This window comes from Typopeltis vanoorti, chromosome 19, assembly GCF_054136105.1.
Source record: "Typopeltis vanoorti isolate ZY-2024b chromosome 19, IOZ_Tvanoo_1.0, whole genome shotgun sequence".
Lineage (NCBI taxonomy): Eukaryota > Metazoa > Arthropoda > Arachnida > Uropygi > Thelyphonidae > Typopeltis > Typopeltis vanoorti.
The window spans coordinates 78,343,642-78,368,637 of NC_143567.1; the positions used below are offsets into that span (position 1 = coordinate 78,343,642).

The 24,996-nt window shown below is 35.6% G+C and overlaps 1 protein-coding gene across 1 annotated transcript in view; it reads left to right on the forward strand.

Moving 5' to 3' along the window:
• Nucleotides 1-23,928, forward strand: part of LOC150096275 (centrosomal protein of 78 kDa-like) — a 249,593-nt gene extending 225,665 nt beyond the window's left edge. Inside the window, exons 13-14 of the mRNA XM_090409311.1 lie at nt 12,525-12,682; nt 22,739-23,928. Coding sequence (XP_090265437.1) covers nt 12,525-12,682; nt 22,739-23,840 — 1,260 coding nt within the window. The 3' untranslated portion in view covers nt 23,841-23,928. The remainder of the gene's footprint in view (nt 1-12,524; nt 12,683-22,738) is intronic.
• The last annotated feature ends 1,068 nt before the right edge of the window (nt 23,929-24,996 follow it).

Here is a 24,996-nt window from a genome sequence, read left to right on the forward strand (position 1 = left end):
TTTTTAACCTGTTGTAGGTACTTACACACTGATTATCACTCTCTTTTTTAATGGAAGAAAACAAATGTCTAGGAATAATAAATACATTTTATTTAATTATTAAGCCAATATTCTGCCATGTCACCAATTCATCTTCACAAGCATAATAATAAAAATGTGCATGTACACACAGATACACATGCATATACAAAAGGAGTGCAAACAGTAGACTGAGTCCTAATTGGTATCTTCTGTGGGTGCAATAAACATATCTCAGTTATTGGACTGATGGTCTCAGTTCACTGATAGAGAGTGTAATATAGCCATATTTATTTATGATGTTTATTTAATCTTTGGTAGATTGCGCATTTTGTATAATTAAGGAAGTTTTTTTAATTAATACTATGATCCAAACCTGTTGGTGACATGGCCTGCAATCCATTGAGAGCAGCTGCAGTGCAGATACTGGATGACAGTGATTTTGTATGTTCATCCGAGTAGCTGTTGACACTATTTCTAAGTGACGGTGAGGATTTTTAGTGAATTTCAATGAGCAGATAATTTATATATAATTTAGTAAAAAAATTAGCTATGGTTATCTAGGAGCAATTGAATCACCTTTTTTTAACACCTTTATTAAGCGCAAAGTAACTTCCTCTCTCTCTCTCTCTCTCTCTCTCTCTATACCGACAACAACTTTTGCTGCTTGGATTAGTTTGATATAATGTTTTTTTATAGTCAATAAAAGTGATGTATAGAGGTTTGTTATATTCATTATATTTTTCAGTAATTTATTATATGTAAATGAAATGTTATAGAAAAGGAGGGTTGATGAAAAAGCCTTGCTTTTCATAAATCCTGCTTGCTCATATTGCTAGTTTGTTACTTGGCCAGAAATTCTGTTTTGAGTTACTAATGAACAACTTATAGCTATGGAAAATAAGATATTGATCTATAGTTGTTTATATCTGATTTACAATTTTTCTTGTGTAAAAGTGTTGTCTTTGATTTTTGTCACTGGCCTGGGGTGGATTCATTGGCAATGACGTTGTTGAGCTTCACTAGAATAGGTAACAATTCTTCTAGTCCAAATTTTAACAGTTCAACATTTGTCTTCACCAGTAGTTTTTCTGGTTTTCATTTCATGTATGGTATTCTCATTCTCTCTGCTACTGATCTCTGGGACAGCTTCTGTATGATCCAGACAAGCCATGGTGGTACATAGAAGTCAGAATACAGTTTCTTTATTATTATTATTACAGTTTCTTTATTTTTTTAATATTCCTTCTTTGTTGTTTGCAGGAATGTCTACTTGCTAGGACATCCTTTATTAATACAATGTTATCATTCCACATGGCTTTGATCTTTCTCTATTTTTACAAGTTTGTTAGGTTTTAGCATTTTTGGTGAGAATCCTGTCTTCCATGGATGACCTTTCATTTTCTCATCCCCGGTTACCTTCTGCAATAATTCCCTTGTAACTATGTTGCAGGCACCTCTCACCAACTTATGTCTCCCTCATATCACCTCTCCTTTTGCTATCTACCAAGCTCTGTAGACTACATTTCCTTAATCATCATCATCAAATTTCTGATATATACCCTCAATATACTCTCTTATACTTCTATCTTCTAAGGCACTTTTTTTACTGTCTCAATCCACCTATATCTTGGTCTTCCTGTGGATCTTTTCCCTACCAACCTGGCAGAAAACACTTGTTTTGTTAATCTTTCCTCTGACCATACCACCTGAGATTAGCTCTGTTAACGCATTCCTGGATGCTGAAAATGTCAAGCTCTTTCCTAATATCCTTGTTTTTAATATGATATTGCCATTGATGCCATCTGTTCGTGCCCCTTAATCTTTCTCAGGAACCTCATATCGACTGCTTCTAGTCATTGGTCAAGTTTTACTTCTGACCTAGCTCTCAGATCCATAAGTTAAAATTGGCTCGAATACTGTCTTATATACAGCTAATTTAGTGTTTTGGCTAATTTCTTTCTTATTCCATATAAATTTATTCAGCTGACTTCCAACCATACCAGCTTTGTTGATTCTGTTGTCTATTTCCATATTTAATTTACCATCTTCACTGAAAAATGTGCCTAAGTAGCTGAAATGTTTTACTTGTTCTATAGGTTCTCCATTCACAATGCAGTTAATATTTTCAATGTTTCTGCCTCTTTTCATTGTCTTTGTCTTTTTAATGCTGACCTTCATACCATATCTATTACAACATTTATTCACTTTAGTGAGGGAATCTTGCAGACTTGTAGCAGATTAATTTAGAAGTATAACATCATCCATATAAAGCAAAGAGCTGAGATTAACATCTTTAATTTTGATATCAGGTTTAATACCTCTTACCATCATAATGTGATCCATATCATCATCACCATCAAATTCCTGCCATGTACCCTCAAGGGGTGTACAGGATATGATAGTACTACATGAAAAATTTACATCATTACTAACTTCCTATCTACAATTTTCCTCCGGATCAGTCTGTTACTTGTCAAGACTTTATTATCAGATCTTATATTTCTGTCGTTTAAGGCACTTTGTACCCTATCAAACCACCTATATCTTGGTCTTCCTCTGGGTCGTTTTCCTGCCAACCTGGCAGAGAACACTTGTTTTGCTAATCTTTCCTCACCCATTCTGTTTAAATGACCATACCACCTGAGATTAGCTCTGCTAACGCATTCCTGGATGCTGACAATGTCAAGTTCTTTCCTAATATCCTCATTTTTAATATGATATTGCCATTGATGCCATCTGTTCACGCCTCTAATCTTTCTCAAGACTCTCAAATCTGCAGTCTCTAGTCTTTGGTAAGTGTTTTACTTCTTACCCAGCTCTCAGATCCATAAGTTATAACTGGTTTGAACACCGTCTTGTATACAGCTAATTTAGTGTTCCGAATAATTTCTCTCTTATTCCATATGAATTTATTCAATTTACTTCATACTATACCAGCTTTATTGATTCTGTTGTCTATTACCATATTTAATTTACCATCTTCACTAAAAATCGTGCCTAAGTAGGTGAAATGTTTTACTTTTGTGAACTTTTACAAAATTTTACATTGTGAACGGAGAACCTGTGGAACAGGTTCTCCGTTCACAATGCAGTTGAATTTTTCAACGATTTTGCGTATTTTCATTGTCTTTGTCTTTTTATTGGTGACCTGCATACCATATCTATTACAACAGTTATTCAATTTATCAGAGAATCTTGCAGTCTTGCAGCGGATTTATTTAGAAGTATAACATCGTCTGCATAAAGCAAAGAACTGACATTAACATCATCTCCAGTTTTGATATCATGTTTAATACCACTTTCCTTCATAATGTGATCTATATAGATAATGAATAACAGAGGGGATAATGTACATCCTTGTCTCACACCAGATTTAACATTAAACCATCTTCCTGTACTTCCTTCAATTCTAACTGCTGACTTACAACTCAAATAAAGACTAAGTATTGCTTGATATGATGCTCTATTAACACCATATAACTGTAACATATTGAATAGCTTCTCTCTTGGCACCTTATCATATGCCTTTTCCAGATCTACAAAACTCAAATAGAGATCTTTGTTATATTCCCATGATTTCTCCACTATTTCTCGTAAAGTGAGATCTGATCCTGACAGCCTCTATTTGGCCGGAATCCAGCTTGTTCTTCACCAAGCTTTTCTTCTACAATTTTTCTCAAACGTTTCTGAAGTATACTTGCATATATCTTACCAGGAACACTCAGTAAGGAAATACCTCTGTAATTCTCACATTCAGTTGTAATTCCCTTTTTACATATGGGTACTATTAGAGCTCTACTCCAATCATTGGGAATTCATCCCTCTGTTCAGGCCTTCAGAACTATGTGGTGCAGCCACTGCAAGACTTTTATACCACCATACTTCAGAGTTTCTGGTCAAATATCATTTACTCCTGCTGGCTTTCCACATTTTAAGCCTTTGATGGCTTTTACTACTTCAAGTATGGATATGTATATCTGACTGGCCTGTTGAGTGTTTTTTTACCACTGTGCTATCATTGCTTGTTTCATTTAGCAATTTCTTGAAGTAATTACTCCATACTTCAAGGATATCTTTTTCTCCAGTTTTCATGTCACCTTTATCATCTCTAACTCCTTTACAGTACTCTTTCCTCCATTTCTAAGCTTCTTCAATAACCTCCAAAATATTTTGCCACCTTCTTGATATTTATTTTCTATGTTCTTGCCAAAGTCCTCACATTAATTTTAGTTTAGCTAGTTTTACACAGTATTTCACTTTCTTACATTTGTCTCTGAATTCTCTAAGAGCACAAGCTGACTTATTCGCCAGGAACTTTTGATATGCTTTCTGCTTTTCCTTCACTGCCTCTTTAACTTCCTGTGTCCACCATGGAGTTCTGATTTTTCTATCCTTGTAGACAACCTCACCACATGCCAATCTGACTGAATCAATCAAGGTTTTCTTTAAGGCTTGCCACTGAATCTCTAAAGTTTAATTTCTGTTCTCAAACTCTTTCATTTTTTCTTCAATAATCATTGTGTATTTTAGTCTACAATATACATCTAAGAGATGTTCAACTTTTATTCGCTTTAAAACTTTCTTACGTGTTATTCTTTTTAATATGAAATTCAATTTTATCCTGCTCAAGAATAAATAGTGATCACCTCCAATTTCAAATCCTCTGTACACTCTGGGGTCCTGCACAAGGGAGAAAACATCACTATCAACAATAACATAGTCAATGAGACTTTTCTTATTTCTTGCCTCTTCTCTCCATGTGAATTTGTGCACATTTTTATTTTGGAACATGGTGTTAGTAATAACCAGTTCATGTCCTGAGTAGAAATCCAACAAATATTTGTTATTATTATTAGTTTTGCTCTTTTTTCCAAATTTTCCTAAAATATTTTTGTATGTCTGATAATCATTTCCTACTCTGGTATTTAGATCCCCAACAAGGACCAACTTTTCCTTTTTCATTGTGTCAATTGCTTTCTCTAAAGACTCAAAATATTCCTCCACTTCTACCTTAGTTGAACCTTCTGTGGGACCATAGGCACAAATAAGTCTCATTGTCCAGTTCCCCATTCTGACATTTGCCCACATCACTCTACTTGAGACTGCCTGCCATCCAAGAAGATTAGCCTCATATTTATTGTTGAATACAATGGCTACTCCTTCTTTTCCTTGATTGTCATTGCCTGAATATAACATTTTGTATTTATTGCTCAGAAAGATCTCACCAGTTTTTGTCTTTTTTGTTTCAGTCACCCCACTGGTACTTATCTAATTCCTCAGCTAGCTCGATTTCTTTGCCATTCAGGCTATTATGTTGATGGTCCCGATCTTTAACTCAGGTGATGTTGAGTTTTGATGTGTTTTCAGATTTGTTCCAGTTGCTGACTTTTCGCTGTTCACCCTTGTTCCTTGACGAAAACAATGGGGGCCTTGTTTAACCGGGTGACACCCCAACCAGCATGAAATTTTGTCATGTTGTACCATCATTTTGTATTTTGGTTTAAGCCAATAAGAATACAATTTGGTCAGCTAAATACCAAATTGCCAGCCCATCCTCATTCGTTCAGTATCCAGGTAGATATCCAACAGGGTGCACCATGAGAAGGTGAGGATTGGACATTAGGTCAGAAGCCCTGATTGGTTCTCCACATTCCTTTAAAGGGTAGCATTAAACCTTAAAAGGTTTAATGCTACCCCTTGGCATTAAACCTTTTTTTACAAAGAATTTTATAACTGCACGATACTCAATTTTATCCATTTCAAGGGATACAGACAACACTTTTGCTTCAGACAGCTCTATAAAAAAAAAATACTTGATAGAATGACTTGCAATTTCACATGGATGCTTATGACAGAGGTACTAACTTTTAAAAAAAAATCTTGCTGATAGTGTTGCCATCCATGGTCGAGGCTCAGACCTTTTCATACTACCCTCGCACATTCTCAGTCCCTTACTAAGTCTTGGTTCTCCAAAAGGTGTGTTAAAGCTGTACAAGTAAAGAATTGAGCATACTGTGACTGGCTTTCATCAAAACATCATCTTCCTTTATACTAAATCACAGAATAGCTGCAAAAAAAAAAAAAAGGATTAACTCATCCAAAATGCATCTTGAAGGAGCTAAAAGAAGGAAATTTTAGCTCCTTCAAGCCACTGTTACTCTCAGGTTGTTCTATTGCATTATCACTCATAGAAAAAGCCAACCTTTTCATTTCTTACTTCTTTAATTCCTACAAAGTTGACCCTGGCAATTGACCCTCCCCTAAACATTTGAAACACTCACCGTATAATGTCCTTGACCTTTCACTAAAAAGAAAAAAACTAGAAGAATTTTATCCAATTTGAAACAGAAAAGTCTCCCAGCCCTCATTGCATTTCTCTAATCATCCTTAAGATGTGTGCTCCAGAGTTAACTCCCATATTCTGTGTTGCTATTTTATGTTTTCGTATTCCTGGTTGCCATTGAAATTGTTATTATTATACAAGTATCTCCATGGAGTACATCTCAGACGACTCATTGTGGGAAATCCATTATTCACAATAACTATCATTCCTCTCCTTAAACTCATTCACTGACAAAGCACTCACATCCACCTCTGACAATCCATTCACCACTCTCTCCAAACAAAAAATTTACTAAAACCCTTGCTAACCCCATTCTTTCACAATTTCCATGGGTGAATCCTCATTTTCGTAAACTCTTCCTGTCATGTACTAAAAAAAAGTCTTTGGTGTCAATCATGTAAAAGCCCTTTAATAACTTATATGCTCCTATAATGTCTCCTCTTTTTTTGCCTATCAGACAGTTCTTCAAGCCCACAGACTGTTGGTCTATTCTCATAGGGAGCATTCTATAGACCTGTCACAATATTTGTTACTCACTTCTAGATCCTCACACTTCTTCATCCTCACAGAATCTGAGTGTTCAGATATGGCCTTTTATAGGGATAATGATAACTTCTCTATACCTGCTTGTTAGGCTGCCTTTGCTCTTCAGATGTATTGTTTTAGCCATCTTTGTGTCCCCTAAACCTCTGTCTACAATTATCCTCAAGTCTCCCTGGTGTCATCAGTTTCCTGCAGTTCTTTGTAATCAATATAGTACACAGCTTGTGGTCTCTTCTTCCCAAAATGCATCACCTTACACCTAGCCACATTAAACTGACAGCCATTTACTTTTGCTCATACTGCTAGTCTTTTTAAGTCTTCCTGCAGGATCTCTACATCACCTTTATTTACCATTGCTCATTCTAGTTTAGCATCATCAGCAAAAAACTGAATATTTCCTTTCAGATCATTTCCTATATCATTGATGTACAAATTAAACAGCAAAGGACCAAGTACTGAGTTCTGTGGTGCATGACTGGTCACCTGCCTTCTCCTGAGCTCAACTCCTCCATAACATTGACTGATATCACTTAGGTGGATGTTAGATACCTGTTAATCAGCTGACTTCTAATCCAAATCATCAGATGCTTATGCAACACAGTTCTCTGTGGAATTTGGTCAAAATACAGCAATATCACTGAGTAGCCATCTCTCTTATCCAACTCCATTTTACTTTATTATAAAAAGTAAGCAAATTACTAAGGCAAGCCCCACCCTTCACAAAAAAATTGTTGTCCCTTATAGAGTATCATATTTCTATGTACCAAATCTGAATCCTGCTTTCACCAATTTCTCTAATACCTTAGCCACCACTCCTGAGATGCTGATTGGCTTATAATTTGTTACTTTTGTCTTGAAGCCTCCTTTATGCATTGGGACTGTTTTGTCCTCTTTTCATTGGTACCTTCCCAGTACTGAGGCTTAAATTAAACAGCTTGGTCAGAGGAACTGATAATGCTCTTGCACATTTCCATGATACATGGGCCAATATAATATCTAATCCCTTGGTTGTGTTCACATTGAGATTCTGCAACATTTTTAACATATGCCGTCCTGGTTGGTCAGGTGGTTACTGTATCCGTTCTCCAGCCAAAAGGCTACGGGTTCAAATCCTGCTGTGGGCTTGGATGTCTGTGATTGTCTGTGAAAATACCAGTGGTAGTGGTGGGTGGTAGATGGTGTAGTGTGAATTGTGGGTGGTGGAGATAGAGTTGTAGAGTAGATGCCCTCCCTCGATGAGTCTTTGGACTCCATGGAGGTGTCAAGTAATAATAATAATATTACCGTATTTCCCGGAAAATAAGCCCTAGCATGATTTTTCAGGATGCTCGTAATATAAGCCCTACCCCAAAAATAAGCCCCAGTTAAGATCGTCAGCCAGATGGAAGCATTTAGTACATCTGTTGCAACACACGATGGACATATTGAATTATAAAATAATAATATTAATATATAATTAAATATAAATAAATAATATTATTGACATTAATACTTAAAATAAATGATAATATAAATTATAATTAAGCATTTGTGAATACCCAAGCGGGCGCCTTTGGACGAGAGGTAAATGCTTGTAAACAGATGAACTCGATACTTATTGCCGAATGATCAATCAGAGTACAGACACAACGCACGAATAACATGCGCACTTGATAATGAATGGACGTGGTTGTGTCTAATATGAATCTTCATAATTCAATACGTTGTGTGTTGTAACAGATGTACTTAATGCACTTGTGTGAAATAAAGAAACGTTTTATGAATTTTGGTGCCTGCAATTTTTCGTCGCTTTTGTGTGGACCATCATTCTTAACTGTCATCAGTTTTGTTGCCATTCCTGTCTCATAAGTCTTCAATTAACACTTGATTTAATGGTAGATTTAAAGGGAATAATATTTTGACCTCCAGACAAGATGAGTGCAAAAAAGAAAGACCTATTTCATCGAGTACGAGAAAAGAATTGTGGAGGACTCCCAGAGCAAGAATCTTACAGCTTTCTGCAAAGAGAAGAAGTTGGATCTCTGAATAGTCCAAAAATGGCAAGGAGAGTACGATAACCTGTCAACAGGTAGACGAGGGAAATGCTAAAAAGCGCAAGTGTGGATCAGGTCGGCAACCATTATTTCCTGAGCTGGAAGACATCATCTGTGAATGGATTGCTGACAGGAGAGCAAAGGGTTTGGTTGTGTGCAGGGCTGTTCAAGCATTTGCCCTTGCAATGGCACCACAGTTAGAAATATCCCCCAGAAGAATTCAAAGCATCACAACACTGGTTGGATGGCATCCTTCAGCAATATGAACTGTCTCTAAGAAAATCGACAACACCGTTTAAGCTGGAAGATACTAAAGTTATTAAACGTGCATTTGCATTCAAGTCCTTTGTTGTCAAGTCCCACCTCTAATCATCACTAAGGGCAAGAAAGATAAGATTGAACGTGTTTCAGACATTTATGTTCTTGAAACCGAAAAAGCCGGGTGCACCCAAGCAGTTATAAGGAAGTGGGCTAATTTAATGTTGCCACTTGTTTTGTGAGGTGGCCAAAGAGGTCTGCTGGTCTGGGATTCAGCCAGCACTCACTGCACTAAAGACATGAAGAACTTCCTTGCAGAAAGAAGAATAGATCAAATAATGATTCCCACAGGAATGACTGCCTATCTCCAGACTCTTGATATTGCAATAAACAAGCCATTCAAGGACCATTTGCACATGGAAATCAATGCCTACATTGAAAAAAAAATGAGAGAAATCAGCATGGAAACTTTGTGAAGCCTAGCCTGCAACAGGTCATGATTTAGGTGAAGAATTCATGGGATAAAATCACTGAAGCTGTGTTGCCAATGCACTACGAGCAGGCTGTATAGACAAGCTCATTTAAGGAGAGCTCTATTACTGGACATGAGAGATTGGGGCCAATGGTTCTACAGGAAATGGAGTCGCAAGAAATTCAAGCCGGAATTCAGGATTTGGAGAGTTATGACGATGTTCCAGAAGAAGATGACATGACTGTATTTGAATAAATATAGATTTTTGTACGTGAAAAAATAAGACATCCCCTGAAAATAAGCCCTAATGTGTCTTTTGGAGCAAAAATTAATATAAGACCGGTCTTATTTTCAGGGAAATACGGTAATATCCATTTCTTCAACCTCTATTTCCCTATCAATCAATTTCACATATGACATTGCAACATTACAACTAGCAAAATGCTAACTGAGTAATTCAACTATTTGGTTTGATTATGTTACCTCCTCACCATCAGCACTTTTTTAAAGTTGCCCTTCCATAGTCATTGCTACTTTTACTTGCCACATAGCAAACAAACTCTAGGATTTCTTTTAGCCTCATAGCTGGCTTTCTCTCATAATTAGGTTTGGCTTTCCATATGGGTCATCCTTCTTGTATGTGCCTTGTACTGCTCGTAGGCATGATGATCACCTTTTTCTTTATATTTCCTCTACTTCTTTGTCTGCAGCTCCTGCTTAATGATATTCATCCATCTAATTCCTACCTGGTTTATTCTTCTAATTCTGGGTACATACTGCTTTCTTCAAACATTCCTTCACCACCTCCCATGCATGACCAACATCTCTCTCTCCCTTCAAATTCTTATGTCATGGCACAGCTGAAAGGTAACTCCTCAGCTTATCATTATCACCTTCTTTGTAATTCCACATATCTCCCTTCTTAACAGAAAATTCTGCATGGACAGTATCCCAGTGCAAAACTGCATGATCAGTTTCCCAATGCAGAGGCAGTGTAGCCAAATTGGTTACTGTTAAGTTCTCTGATGCTATGATTAGATTTAGCACTCTTGAACCTTGTGTCCTGTGCATTACATGCTGCCTCAGGTAATTATCTCTCAGCAGCTGTATAAATTCCATTTCCTTCCATCCTGTGACAATTCCTCTTTCCATTCTGTCCTCATAGTTGAAATCGCCATAATAATTACTCGACCTGCACATTTTGCCAATGTGATGATATACATTGGCAAATTTTGCCAATGCATATCATCTTCCTTCCCCCCTCCCCCAGATTATAGCAGCAATCAATTGCATTACTTATTTCACTCTGTCATCCTCTCTCTCATTCCAGATAGCTTCAAATGAACACCTCTGCATTCCTATTTTCCTAATGTACTTCTACACTTTTTGGCTTCAATTCCTTTTCCATCATTAACAAAAAAACCTCTTTCTCCCATCCTGTTCCTTCTGTCCTTTCTGAAGATACTATATATCCTTTGCATTCTATTCCTGTGACTATATCATTCTCAGTTAACCACATCTCACTAATGCCTATAACTTTTGGCCAAGTTGAGCTAATGAATGCCTAAATGTTCCCACCTTCATTTTGAATAGTTTTGGCATTATTATACATAAACTACAATATCCCATTCATCCTACAACCTACATTATCAACCTACTATGCAACACAAGGTGTAATGCTGCACATTACACCTTGTGTTGCATAGCCCAATAAAGTTAAGAACCTGGGGAACTACATTTAGCATAATCTGATCACTCTCTCACTTTACTAACCGCTAGGTTGCCTGAACCCACACTGACTTGCATCCCCACCTAAACATTCTAATTTCATTGAAACACTTTCTCAAGCCTCCTGACTCCAAATCCCTCTCAATAAAGTAAGCCCTTTATCTAATATAAATCCTTCCTTCATTCCATCACACTCAGTCCACACCATTCTTTCTGCACAATTTGTTAGTTGACTCATTTGCAATTATAGTTCTCCATTTCAACTCTCCTATATCATACCACAGCAACAGACTCACAACTTTTACTTTCTCACTCTTCTTTTCACATGTACTAGCAACTCTTTCATATCTTCTCGCATGCTGCACTTGTCACCTCTTAAATCCTTTGTACCAGCCATTTGACTTTGTTGTTCCCATTGAGGCCTGCGTCCTTATTTTGCCTTCTTTCATCATTTATCTCACACCAATCCTGGTAATCCTATGCTCACAGTTCCACCCTCTAGTTTTTGTTTCTCTGACTGGCTACACACCCATACCCCTCCTCTCATCAAAAATTGACCCAGCTTCACACTGCCACTCTTACTCTTATGCAGACCATCTTCAGCAAAGCTCTTTCCTACCTTCAAATTTATCCTATAAATCCAGATATTTAAGTGAAATTTCCTAGACAATTGAATCTTCATTTAATCTGCAAAATGATGAAACTGTAATATGACATTAATACATGTATATTAAGAAATTATGAATAAAATGGATTAGTAAAAGAAAAAAAAAAGATGGTTGTTATTTTTATCCATCATTTCCTTTTTAGCATTTCGCAGCAGCATTTTTACAAGAGATTAAAATTAATTTTGCACAATATAGTAAAACAATTCAAAACTAATGAGCAACACATACACAAACACTATATGTGTCTGATTAACTGCATGTGATCTGTTACAGGTAATCCCCACATTTGTTTGTGATGGATTACATGACAGTACTGTACTATGATACTAGTATCATACCAATGGGTCTACTGTATGTTGGTTGTTTAAATGAGTGGTTTATCATACTTTTAATGCAACTGAAAAGATAATTATAAATTTATACACTCAAAATCTCTTATAAATACAATTCTGTGATAGGTTTCTCTAGAAAATAAAAAGCTGTCTGATCAGCTTACAGAGTTGAAAGAGTCTTGCTGTCCAGAAGGATATAGTGTCATTGATGATGATACTTTGTCATCTATCCAGAAAACTTTTGACAAATTTCAGCAATTTCTCAGTCTACTAAGTACATCTGGGTAAGTGATATAGAACTGCTTGTTTACTGTAAAGTTGATTAGTATTAGTTAACGTATTATTTTAGGCCTCCATTAAGTTCTGTAATGAGTTTTATGATTCAAGCAATCACAATATCTGAGTATCTTGCCTCTGAACAGTCAATGTCAGTGCATCTCTCTCTCTCTCTCTTTCTCACACACCCACCACTTCTCACACAAAACATATATTCCTCACTTTTTTACAAACCTCTTGCAATAAATCACCTCATGTTCTTTTGCCAGAACAGTGTGCTGTGTCTGTTTAGTAAACTCATGTGAGCAGGCACACAGTTGAAAAGATAATAAAACATGCTCCCTTTGTTTTCAAAGATCCTTCAGATGAAGGTCAGTTAGCTGGTCCCATGTGAAAGTGACAGGATTTTTCATATCATATCATATAGACAAACCTCCCAGAGCATGACAATGGCCTGTGAGAAGCTTGAGTTAAGAATACTGGTTCAATAGTATAAGGGATTGGGGAAATCTAGATCTTGGGAGGGGGGGGGGTGTCTAAATTGGGACTTGAATTTGTAAAAGACATAAAATTAAAAACTTCAGACTTTTTACAGATTATAGGCCTGATAAATATAACACTCAACAATCCAAATATTGTACAAAAAGAAACGTGCTTGAAAAACATACAATACTTTAGCAGTGCCCACATTATTATATGGCAGCGAAATTTGGGCAATAAACAAACAAGATAAACAAAGAATAAAAACAAGTGAAATTCATGAGAAGAACTGCAAAATACACATTTATTAGACAAAAAAAGGAATTAAGATATTTTAAAATAACTAAAATAAAATCAATAGAAGAAAAACTAAACAATTACAAACAAAATTGGGTAGAACATGTAAACCAAATGGCCAATACCCAATATCCTAAACAAATAATAAAATATAGACCAACTGGAAAGAGAAGGCTAGGTAGACCTCAAAAGAGGATATTAGATGGATAATGAGACTGCAATATGGTGATAATGAATTTGAAAGTTGACTAGATATTGGGAGCCTTAACCTCAGAAACATGGATTTAGGAGCCATAAGATGGGGCAAATTTGTGCCAAGTTTAAACAGCAAGAAACTCTCATAGGTTGAATGGCATTGATTTCCAAAAAATTTGCCTTTTTTTTTTTCTCAACAAGTTACTTTTCTCAGTTGAGGAACTTACTCTATATAAAATATCAGAATCTTACTTGACCATAAATTTGGAACTGGAAACTGATCTGAGGGTGCACATTAGGACCGGAACACCCATGTACAACAACAAGCGAAACCTCAGGTAGGCCTACTGTGAACAGGAGAAATTTTATATGCCTCAGAGAAGGCTAAATGAACTGGTTTTAGTCAAAGGGGGAGCACTGAGTTTTCTCATGTAAAACAAGCAAATCATTCTGAGAACATATGCATTTACAATATAATGCACAAAACATGCCATTGACATACCTTTCTAGCAAGTGGCTGAAACGAGCAGCATATCAGATTAAGGCTAATGAACATCTGTTAATTATTTATGCGAATCTCATCAATGAAATGTTGTGAATCCATTGCATATTAGCATTCTGAATTGGTTAAGGGCAAGATCCTCTGGAAACTTTCTCTAGAGACCAAACATGGAACTGTTTTCATTAAAGATATTATATTCTTGGTTTATTCCTTTATCCAAGTGTAAGCAAACAAAGTTTGTGCTTAAGGTAGCTTCACGATTGGGCAACTTGACTTCACATCACTTGCCTTACTATCCCATAATGCAAAGCACATATTCTTAAGGACATGTATAATGCTATGCATTATGGGATACTAAGGCAAGTGATGTGAAGTCATTAGCCTCTATATACAAGTTGCCCAGTCGTGAAGTTGCTTTAAGTGCAAATTTCGTTTGCTTACACTTGGATAAAGGATTAAACCAAGAATATAATTTCTTGGAATCTTTAATTTATTTTAGATAACAGAGAAATAAATAACAGCATTTTTTTATGTGTGTTTGCAAGTGATCAAGAAGAGAGAAGGAACCTGTCAATGTTTTTGAACAACTAGAGCTTTTTGCCCTAAAGAATAACTGTTTGAAAATCTCAGAGAGCACAGAGGCAGATGAAATAGTAAGAGCAGGATGAGAAGTTGATTCAGTATGTGTTGACAAAGTGAATGGATGTTTGTGTATTTATGGGCTTGATGGAAATTGGAGGATTGCTGTCTGCTAGTTTTCAGAGAAACCATGCTCATAAAATGAAATGCTGTCTGCTAGTTTTCAACTCATTCTGAATTGGTTAAGGACAAGATCCTCTGGAAACTTTCTCTAGAGACCAAACATGGAACTGTTCATTAAAGATATTATATTCTTGGTTTATTCCTTTATCCAAGTGTAAGCAAACAAAGTTTGTGCTTGAAGTAACTTCACGATTGGGCAACTTGACTTCACATCACTTGCCTTAGTATCACTTGCCATAAAATGAGAATCTCCCAAACTTTTGGGAGATTCTCATTTTATGTAAACATCAAAAATAGTTTTAATATTATTCATTAATATATTAATTTTTAGCTCATAGCAACCATTTTTAAATTGGTAAACTGGTTGTTGTGTGTATTCCTGTTCTTTGATTTGCTTGTTTCTACACACCTATGATGATGATGTACTGTTATTTTTAGTATGAAATATCTGTACTTTCATTAAAGTTAATTACTGTGGTTATTGTATAATTTGTGTTTATAATTATGCCACAGGTACCTTTAAAGATTAGTTTTTTCCCATATTATTCTGTTATTTGCCAATATTGTCAAATCCGACATTTTATTCTTTTAAAGCACAGCTTGCTGCAATAACTAGATCATGGTCTTCTTAGCGTTCTCACATCGCAACTTTCTATGAAAAGACATTCATATTTAAAACTGCTTCTATGGAGAAAACAAGCTTCATTCCACCAGATACTGTTTCAATATTCCAGACTTTTGAGGTTTCATGTATTTAATGTCAATATTGATGTTCATTAATTCTTTTTTGCACAGAACAGCCTGTCTGTCCAAAGTATGCTAAATTACATTCACAAGAATCTGATATTGATGTTCATTAATTATTTTTTCCACAGAACAACCTGACTGCCCAAAATATGCCAAATTACATTTACAAGGAATCTGATAAACACCAGCTAAGAATAGAGGTGACAGTTTGTCTTTTGTAGATGGTAACAGATGAGAAATTTTGTTGGTGGGAATAAGGAGATACTTCTTCAAAATTGTACCAAATAAGTTCAGAGATAGCAAAATTTGCAGATTATTAAAGGAACTTTTGTATGAAGTTCAACCAAAAGAAATATAATGGATTGGAATCCTGTGGTCTGTTGAAGAATCCTTAGGTGTCAATTATAAATGGAAATATCTGTGCTTTCATTAAAGTTAATTGCTGTAGTTATCATGTAATAACCACATGTTTGGAAGAAAACTGTTGATATGATGTTAATAATAATGTAAATTATGTAGCATTCTCACAGTATACTGTACATCCCTTGATAATACATATGAAGAAATGGTGATCATACTGAACTATCTGCAACAAGAACATTTACAGATTATTAAAGGAACTTTCATTAATTGGAAATTTACATTCCCAATCTTTGCTGAAGAAAGAAATGAATTACTTGATATTATTTGTATTATGGACATAATGACAGTGAATATGGTATGGAACTACTTCTTCATAGACAATACAAATATCCATGTCCACGGCAGGATTTGTACCTACAGGTATGAATTATAGATCTTGTTCCTCTGTCATTCCAAGTATATTTATATTATTTTTTTTGAAGAAACTATTAGTTATTTTAAAATTATTGAAAATATAGAAGTCTAATATTGACAATTGTTATTTATCCAAAGTTCTCCATATTTTCCCAACACATTTGGGATTGTATTATCTTCAACTTGAGCATTAAGATTTCCTGCTATGGAGCTATGAATTATGCACTCTCTACCAAGCAAATGGTAGGGTGTGGGTGTACTGGATGCCCAGTGAATGTCTCTTCATCATCATAATCACGAACCATGGGCTCACTGCTCGTTGGTGTCTGATGCTTTCTTCACTTTCTTCTTCCACATTTCTTTGTCCAGTGCACAGTGTTGCAGTTTCTGTACACCCATTCGACACCAGTCCTTTATGTCAGCTATCCTACCTCTTCTGTTTACGCAATCCATAATAGCAAACATGAATGTCTTTATCTACCGGTCCTCACTCATTCTGCAGATGTGTCCAAATAATTGCAGCTTCCATTTCATAATCTTCTGCATTAGATTCTCCTTTGGTTGTATCTTCCGATAGACCTCTTGATTTGTGACTTTCTGTACCCATCCTATTCTTAGCATCTTCCTGTAACAAGTTCTTTCAAATGCCAGAATTCTTTTTCTTGATTCCTTATTTATTACCCATGTTTCAGATCCATACAGTACACTGCTAAAGATGCATGTTTCTAGTACTGTATACTGTAATTTTTATGTAAATTTCAAAGTTAAAAATCAGTTGCTTAAATTTTTATTTAATGTCTGAACATTTGAGTGAATTACTTTTTTTACAAAAAAAATTAAGTAAAGATGTTTGAACAGTGTTTGATTTTTTCATCTTGTCATGCAATTTGCGATAGCTTTATCAAGATTTCGGCAGACTTCGAAGCTTTGTTCCATATCAGGATCAGCATCAAACAAAATTTCCTTAGCATACTCATTATGATTGAAAACTAGCTCAAGTTCTTTTAGCTTCTTATATGTAACATTCTCTTCTTGTTAACACTCCTTACCTTCTTCATATGCACACTGTTCTTCTAGTTGAAGGAGATTCTCACTTAACTGTTCTGTATGGGAATCGATCAAGCTCCATTATCATCATCAGATTCCTGATATATACTCTCAAGGGGTGTACAGGATATGATAGTGCTATATGAAAAATTTACATCATTACTAACTTCCTATCTACAATTTTCCTCCAAATCGGTCTGGTACCTGTCAAGACACCAATATTATCAGGTCTTATATTTCTCTCTTCTAAGACATTTTTTACGGTGTCAATCTACCTATACCTTGGTCTTCCTTTGAGTCTTTTTCCTGCCAACCTGGCAGAGAACACTTGTTTTGCTAATCTTTCCTCTCCCATTCTGTTTAAATGGCCATACCACCTGAGATTAGCTCTGCTAATGCATTCCTGGATGCTGACAACGTCAAGTTCTTTCCTAATATCCTCATTTTTAATGTGATATTGCCATTGATGCCATCTGTGCCCCTAATCTTTCTCAGACCTCCCATATCTTTGGTCAAGTGTTTTACTTCTAACTCAGTTCTCAGTTAAAATTGGTTTGAACACTGTCTTGTATACAGCTAATTTAATATTTTGGCTAATTTCTCTCATATTCCATATAAATTTATTCAGTTGATTTCCTACCATACCAGCTTTTTTTTATTCTGTTGTCTATTTCCATATTTAATTTACCATGTTCACTAAAAATCGTGCCTAAGTAGCTGAAATGTTTTACTTATTCTATAGGTTCTCCATTCACAATGCAGTTGATATTTTCAATGTTTCTGCCTATTTTCCATTGTCTGTCTTTTTAATGCTGACCTTCATACCATATATATTACAAGTTATTCAGTTTAGTCATGGAATCGTGCAGACTTGTAGCAGATTTATTTAGAAGTATAACATCATCTGCATAAAGAAAAGAGCTGAGATTAACATCTCCAATTTTGATATCAGGTTTAATACCACTTTCCTTCATAATGTGATCCATATAGAAAATGAATAATGAAAGACAGAGGCGATAATGTACATCCTTGTCTGACACCAGATTTAACATTAAACCACCTTCCTGTACTTCCTTCAATTCTAACTGCTGACTTACAACTCAACTTGATATAATGCCCCATTAACACCATATAACTATAGCGTTTTGAATAGCTTCTCTCTTGGCATCTTGTCATATGCCTTTTCCAGATCTACAAAACTTAAATTCAGATCTTTGTTATATTCCCATGATTTCTCAACTATCTGTCGTAAAGTGAAAATCTGATCCTGACAATCTGTGTTTGGCCTAAATCCAGCTTGTTCTTCACCAGGCTTCTCTTCCACAATTCTTCTCAACCATTTCTCTAGTATACTTGCATATATCTTACCAAGAACACTCAGCAATGAAATACCTCTGTACTTCTCACATTCAGTTTTATTTCCATTTTTATATATGGGTACTATGAGAGATCTACTCCAATCATCTGGAATTTGTCCCTCTGTCCAGGCCTTGTGAACTATGCAGTGCAGCCACTGTAAGACTTTTATACCTGCTGGCTTTCCACATTTCAGGCTTTTTATACTTCAAGTATGGATGCCCCGTCAGTGTTTTTTACCACTGTGCTCATTACTGCTTGTTTCATTTAGTAATTCGAATTTCATATGGAGTAATTCGAAGTAATTACTCCATACTTCAAGGATATCTTTTTCTCCTGTTTTCATGTCATTTTTATCATCTTTAATTCTTTTTACAGCACTCTTTCCTCCATTTCTGAGCTTCTTCAACAACCTCCAGAATATCTTGCCACCTTCTTGATATTTATTTTCTATATTCTTACCAAAGTCCTCCCATGATTTTTGTTTAGCCAGTTTTACACAGTGTTTAGCTTTCTTACATTTGTCTCTGTATTCTCTAAGAACACAAGCTTACTTATTTGCCAAGAACTTTTGATATGCTTTCTTCATTTCCTTTACTTCCTTCTTTAACTTGCTGTGTCCACCATGGAATTTTGATTTTTCTATCCTTGTAGACAACCTCACCACATGCCTCTCTGGCTGAATCATTCAGTGTTTTCTATAGGGTTTGCCACTGAATCTCTAAAGTTTAGTTCCTGTTCTCAAACTCTTTCATTTTTTCTTGAATAATCTTTGTGTATTTTAGTCTACAGTTTACATCTGAGAGATCTTCAACTTTTATTCGCTTTAAAACTTTCTTACGTGTTATTCTTTTCAATATGAAATTCAATTTTATCCTGCTCAAGACTAAATAGTGATCACTTCTAATTTCAAATCCTCTGTACACTCTGGTGTCCTGCACCAAGGAGAAAACATCACTATCAACAATAACATAGTCAATGAGACTTTTCTTATTTCTTGCCTCTTCTCTCCATGTGAATTTGTACATATTTTTATGTTGGAACATTGTGTGAGTAATAACCAGTCCATGTCCTGAGAAGAAATCCAACAGGTATTTGCCATTATTATTAGCTTTGCCCTTTTCTCCAAATTTTCCCAAAATATTTTTGTATGTCTGACAATTGTTTCCTACTGTGCTATTTAGATCCCCAACAAGGACCAACTTTTCCCTTTTCATTGTGTTAGTTGCCCTCTCTAAAGCCTCAAAAAATTTCTCCATTTCTACCTTAGTAGAACCTTCTGTGGGACAGTAGGCACAAATAAGTCTCATCGTCCAGTTTCCCATTCTCGTATTTGCTTACATCACTTTATTTGAGACTATCTGCCATTCAAGATTAGTGTTGAATATTGTGGCTACTGCTTCTTTTCCTTGATTGTCAGTGCCTGAATATAACATTTTATATTTATTGCTGAGAAAGATCTCACCAGTTTTTGGCTTTTTTGTTTCAGTCACGCCTGTTATGTCGATCTGGTACTTATCCAATTTCTCATCTATCTCCATTTCTTTGCTATTCAGGCTTCTTAAGTTGATAGTATTGATCTTGAACTGTGGTGATGTTGAGTTGGGGTGAGTTTCAGGATTTGTTTCAGTAGCTGACTTACTGTTTGCCCTGCTTCCCTGGCGAAAACTAGGTGACCCCCCCCCCCCAGCCAACATGAAATTCTGTGATGATGTACCATGATTTGAAATTTTGGTTTAAGTCAAAAATACATTTTGGTCAGTTAAATTCCAAACTGCTAGCCTATCCTTGTCCATTCAGTATTCAGGTAGATACCTAACAGGGTGCACCACAAACAGGTGAAGATTGGACATTAGGTCAGAAGCCCTGGTCAGGTCTCCACATTCCTTTAAAGGCTATGTGGAGGTCTCCTGTAAGTTATATAGCTTTGACCTTTAAGCATCGTCATTGTGCAGTTCATTGAATCCATGTTCTTTTCCAATTGTGCTGATTTCTTCAATAATTTTAGATCTTGGATTTTGTGCAAGATAAACTAACATAGGGTTGAGTTTAAAATCGCATTCTGCAGTGCCTCCTAATAATAGTGTAAGACAATCTTTTGATACTTTGTCTCCTGGTTGAGACTTCAGTTTCAGCTAGGAAAGTTTTAGTTGGCGTACATCATCCAAAAGAGACCAGTTTCATCGATGTTGAATATTTTACAATCATCATAATCACCCTCCTGAATTCCTTTATAATTCTTCAGGAAACTTGGCCACAGAATCTTTATCAGACTAACAGATTCCCCCCCGATTATTCTTATGTTATGCAGTTCAGCTTGATTTTAAAGTGATCACACTATCCTAAACTCACAGTAAAGCTTTCACATTCCTCTTGAAATTTTATCTCTTTCAACGAGGTAAAAATATTTTGAGCATTTGCCCGAATATTCCTTGTACTAAGAGATATTCTTTTTTGGTTACAATCTTCAATCCAGAGTGATATCAGGCCTTCCGTCTTGATCATTAAGCGGCTTCTGTTTCGGGTGATCTGCATGCTTAAAGAAACAGTAGCAACTTTTCCTTGTTCTTTGTATTCTTTGCTCTTATTTAATATAGTTCAAACTGTAGACTAGCTGCATCCCAAGTCTAGAACAATCATTGTATTACTAGCTTACTTTCACATCTCTTAATGCCTTCCACCTTTTCCTCTGACATAATTACTTTTCTTCTCTTTTTATTACTGCTGCTTTCTTTGTTAGTCTTTCTCTTTTCCATATCAGCAGTTGAGTATAATAAAGCTTATTGGTATCTAAATTAAAGCAAAATGAAGGAAAAGTGATTGAGCAAGAGAACAGAGTTTGCACTTGCAACAATAGCTTTGAGTCAACTGCCGAGTATAGCCGGTCACTATCTGGACAAGTGCTGCTGCTTGCTGCAGATTGACGACAAAAATTTTGCATAACGTAAAAAAACTGTGTTAACTGATTAATCACTCACTTAAAGCGAAAATAGTATCATTTCACTCATTCACGCTGATTATGATTATCGTGCATATCGAATTTGCATTAAACGAGGTTTTCCTGTATATGCTAAGTTTGGGACAAGACACATTTCAGAGAAATCTCAATTTCACATATCCGGATAGCCTTGGTTACATGTTCCATTTTTATAGCATACTCCCCACGGAGTTATTAACTGAGTCGTGTAGTCGAGATCATTCTTCTTTCATGATCTAAATTGTGAGATGCACTAGTCTGCTCTGTTGAGTTGAAATCAACATTGCACAGGCATCTTCCTGAAACTCTTTGCTGTAACATCCATGTTATTATATGTTGTATTGTCATGTTGAAAGAGGCTTAGGTCTGTTCTGTAAACCTGTCACAATATAAGAGGTGTTGCATATCCATAAGTGTTTATTCTTCCAGGTTTACAACTATAGGTTAGCTCCATACCATTCACCTGCACTGCTAAACTTCATTTGGGATGACACTCAGGCATAAAGATCTGATCTTTTTCCAATCTGATCAGAAAAAGCCAACCACTAACCATGGTACTGATGATGGTTGGCCATGTACAGTTGCTCCTCTATAGAAATCGGACCATGCAGTTCTTTATGTAATATCCTTCCATTAATCTAAACCCTGTATATTATTTACCCTTTGGTTTGATTGTTTACACATCAAACTGCCAAGATTTCTGCACTCTCCCCAAAATTACTTGCTTTGGGAACTACTGGATCCATTCATAAGATGGCTCTAGTCTCTGATATTTTATTTTATTTGGAGGGGGGATCGGTATGTACATGTATTTGTATAAATATTTTAAATATTCATGTAATTCATTGTTACTAACAAAAAAGGTGCATTTTAACCATAAGCTTCATTTAAAAATAAGTACTTTTGTTTTTCTCCCCTTTGTAGGTTTCAAGAACTTGCAAAATTAAACAGAGCGGGCACTGTTTCTCCAGTAGAATTTCTGAAAAATTCAGAATTAACTGAAGTCATTTTTAAAGATTCTTACAAAAAGCCCCATGTATCCAACATGGATAGCAAGCCTTCAAAGCATATTATACAAGATGGTAATATTACCCTTGCTCAAAGCAGCATTGAAGTAATGACAACAGCAAAAGATGCTAAAGTAGGAAGCAATTATGTTTTGGCAGAGAAAAACATTCTTCCTATAAAACCAAGTGAAACAGCACTGCAATCATTAGCTAAGAATAGTTCTATTATGAATGTAGGAGTTGATGGTGGTTTATGTGATCAGCATACAGCAGTTAAAGCAGATGGCAGCCTATCTGGTTATGATAAAAGGAACATGAAAAGGACAGTAACATCCATTAAGAAACTTGTTAAGGAAATTGTTAGTCAGTCTATCTCCAAGGATGATCTCACTGGAGAAATATCTACACTATCCACAAACATTGCAAATAATGAAGGAAAACATAATACTAAATTTCACAAATATGACATCAATGGTGAAAATGATTATAAATTACCAAATTCTGAAATCAAGAGTGATCCACAAATTAGTAAAAATATGCTCACAAGTGAAGATGATCTCTTTAAATTTGTGGTAAAACAGTTTGGAAGATCCTGTCAACAGCTAGAAAATTCAACAGCAAACATTCATCGTAACTACTTCAGTAAATCAGACTTTTCTAATGAACATCCGAGTTCTATATCTTTACCCCATATTCCACCAAGTAAGGAAAGCAAAATAAATATAGTTGAATCTAAACATCCCATTAATAAAAGCTTGTCTTCACTCTCTACATCAAAAAAAAGAGATGATGTATTTCAAGATCCCACCATATCAAAGGAAGATTTAAGGAAGAAATCAGAATTAGAGAAAATTGCACCTCCTTCCTCTGTAAATAATGTAGATGCTTCTTCATCCACTTATTCAAATACATTTGAGACATCCAGTGGAAGCGAAACACATGCGAGTGATTCTGCAGTAAAATCTGCTTCTGATTCTGTTCCTGAAGTTTTGACTGGAAGTGATAATGATGATTTTTAAAGTTGCATGTTGATCATCTCTCATTTATGTCTGCAAAAGACCAAAGTGAGACAAAGCCGCATTCCAGTTAAGTGGAAAACGGGTTTTAAAAAAATTTCTCTGTAATAATGTCTTTATATATATATACTTGAAGCATATTTATTTATAACACTGTTTCATCAGCCTGTTACTATTGCTACCACACAAAGGCAACACAAAATTCATACAGACATTAGGTTCTATCCATCCAAACTACATGCATTCTGCAAAGTATTTGGAGAATGTGCCAGTTAGAATTATTCAATTGAATCCATCAGATATTTTATTTATTTAGATATTTTCAAACATAGCTGAAATCTATTACAGTATGGTTGATTATATCACAATATAATGACAGCCGAGTCTTAATAATGTTGGATTTATCACCTATTTTATGTATGCTATCCAATATTTATAATGGGTATATTTTATACAAGTATTAGAATCTTTCCAAGTTCACACATAACATTTAATTACTTGCGTAGAACATTGCCTTTTTAAGATGAGTTTTATTGCAAAAAAAAAAAAAAAAGTTATTAGAAGTTTAAAAAAATAATTCAGGTGAAAAGTTATTTACAGTCATTCCTCGACTTACGTCCTTTCAAAGATACGTCCATGATCCCATAAGGGAATAAATAACATTTTCGGCTATACTTTTGAACAAGATGCGAGCTTAAGGTAAAGCATGCATAGTGGCAACAGTATTTTCAGCAGCAGTCTTCCTTCGGCAGTTGGCACGTGTCTTCAACAGTTCCTCTGTTGAGTTTGCATTTGAGGAATGGGTTATTTGTGTATTTATCGTTAAATATTTCTCAATATTTTGTGCAACATGGCCCCTACACGCTCAATCAAAAAACCTAGTGAAGAATCACAGAAAAAGAGACGAGCAATTGATCTTGAATCAGTTGCTCGTCTCTTTATAACTCGAAACAACTGCTTTATAACTTGAAACGAAGTTTCAAGTTATAAAGCAACATGAAGCTAGTAAGCCCATGTGATCACATGACTTCAGATGGTCTCATTCTGTAGTGACGACCATTTTGAAAAATAAGGATAAAATCATAGCGGTTGTGAAAGGATCTGCTTCTATTAACCGCACTACCAGCGAGGACATATACATACGTCCAAGTTTCCATGG